This window comes from Frankliniella occidentalis, unplaced genomic scaffold (genome assembly GCF_000697945.3).
Source record: "Frankliniella occidentalis isolate FOCC.00 unplaced genomic scaffold, Focc_3.1 Scaffold325, whole genome shotgun sequence".
Taxonomy (NCBI): domain Eukaryota; kingdom Metazoa; phylum Arthropoda; class Insecta; order Thysanoptera; family Thripidae; genus Frankliniella; species Frankliniella occidentalis.
This window is the reverse complement of record NW_026267449.1, coordinates 269276-271141: the sequence shown is the minus strand read 5'-3', so window position 1 is coordinate 271141 and position 1866 is coordinate 269276. Positions and strand designations below refer to the sequence as shown.

The 1866-nt window shown below is 34.7% G+C and overlaps 2 protein-coding genes across 3 annotated transcripts in view; both read right to left on the bottom strand.

Annotated features, from left to right (window-relative positions):
* The window catches only part of LOC127751061 (uncharacterized), a 6594-nt gene that overhangs the window by 3679 nt on the left and 1049 nt on the right, over positions 1 to 1866 (bottom strand). The window lies entirely within an intron of this gene.
* The window catches only part of LOC127751053 (spastin-like), a 15268-nt gene continuing 14113 nt past the window's right edge, over positions 712 to 1866 (bottom strand). The window contains exons 3-6 of the mRNA XM_052274007.1: positions 1665 to 1779; positions 1239 to 1367; positions 910 to 1107; positions 712 to 828 (exon numbers count right to left, since the gene is read on the bottom strand). Coding sequence (XP_052129967.1) covers positions 712 to 828; positions 910 to 1107; positions 1239 to 1367; positions 1665 to 1779 — 559 coding nt within the window. The remainder of the gene's footprint in view (positions 829 to 909; positions 1108 to 1238; positions 1368 to 1664; positions 1780 to 1866) is intronic.

The window sequence follows — 1866 nt, the reverse complement described above, 5'->3', positions numbered from 1 at the left end:
GAAATGGTCAAGGAGGTGTTGTCAATTCAAATTTAAACTTCAAAAATCAGTTTGCGACCTGCTCTGCTGTCTGGCTGTATAGCTTCCCAGGACACTATGATCGTCAGTATAGTCTCCTGGGAAACTCTTCCACTTGACAGCTTTCGATTTCACAATCAGGTACTGAACTGAAATGTGCTCACCATTTCATCGATAATCTTTCTACAACTTTGTGGATGTGTACAGTTTTCGTGTATAAAAGTTAATAAAACAATTCTTTACTAATAATGAGAATGTGCTATCTGATATACTCGCTGGTACCACTCACTTGATTTATGTAAATAGTGTGCGTTATTGAGTTAACGACTGCAAATATACATCAGTAACGCACATTTATGGAAATATATGAAGGTATACATTTATTTTTAAATGACTTCAAAAGTGATCACATTTATTCTGCAATTAAGTAGTCATACAATGGTAACAAACTATATAAAGATATATAGATATATATTATACATGAAATAAAATATACTAGACAGTCTATTATAAGACTAGGTAGACAAAGTAACAGGATGAAAACAATATGAACAGGCTTGAATCTATGAAGAGTTACTTTACGAAGATGTAGAGCATTTATTTATTTATTCCTAATAATTTATTTGAGTGAAGTGCATCTTGCTTAGGTAAAAGCAAGTGTTTACTTGGAATACAAATTAGTAGGGAGGCACCTCACAGACTTCCAAATTTGTTATTGAAGTCCTCTAGTTGATCTATCATTTCCTGAGAGACAGATTTTGTTGTCTCATTGACACTCTCCAGAAAGTCACTTAAATTCATAGGGCGTACCTAAGAAGGAATTAACATGTTATTCACTTTGACCTCATCACCAAGGTGGGTTGGATGTCTACTTAATTGTTGTATACATACTTCATCCATTGTTATGAATTCAATGGAGGGACCATTTGGGTCTAATGACCTTATTGGTTTCATGGCTGCATTTCTGCACACCTGCGTTATATCTGCTCCACTGTAGCCCTTTGTTTTTTCAGCAATGAGCCCAAACTCATCCTCAGAGATTGAATGCTTTTCCTGTGATAGTTCGTGTTTAAACTGCTCTAATCTTGTCTGCAATATGAAAAATATTTTTAAGTGTAAAACTATAACATTTCTGCCATAATACAATATTTTTGGATTGATAAATATAATTGCTATACTTCTGTACAATAATGTTTGTTTGACCATGACATGCAAATTACCTCTTCATCAGGCAGGGGAACGTACAACCGCCTGGTAAAACGTCGTCGAGCCGCCTCATCTATCTTACCAGGCCAGTTGGTTGCTCCAACAACAAGGACCTCTTCTTTACCAGTTGATGTACACCCGTCCTTAATGACATGAAAATGGAAAAAAACAAAATGAGAAATTGAATTAATCATCTAATAGCATTTCAGAAAATCAGATACAAGTAGCTTCCATATAAAGGATAGAAAGAAAACCGTTCAATGAAAGACACCCACTGACATAGATAAGGACAACTCGCACAAATGATAAACCCTATTTTTTAATATTTTTTTTGCAAGGTTGGGGTAGAAATAAAGCAGGTATCTTATAAGTTCCTGCTGTATATTGTATGCACTTCCATAGGGCAAGATATAAGAATAAAGTAAATATTAAATACTAACCATACAAGCGAGCAATTCTGTCCTAAGTCTTGTAGAGCAACCCCCATCAGTGTCACGTGCACTTTTGAGGATTGAATCCACTTCATCAATAAAGATAATGGAAGGTTGAAGCGCTCTGAAAAAACACATGAAGATATACTTAGCAACACACATGCACAAAAAGCAGAAAAAAGGTTTTTAATAAATTCTTTGTAATTCATTT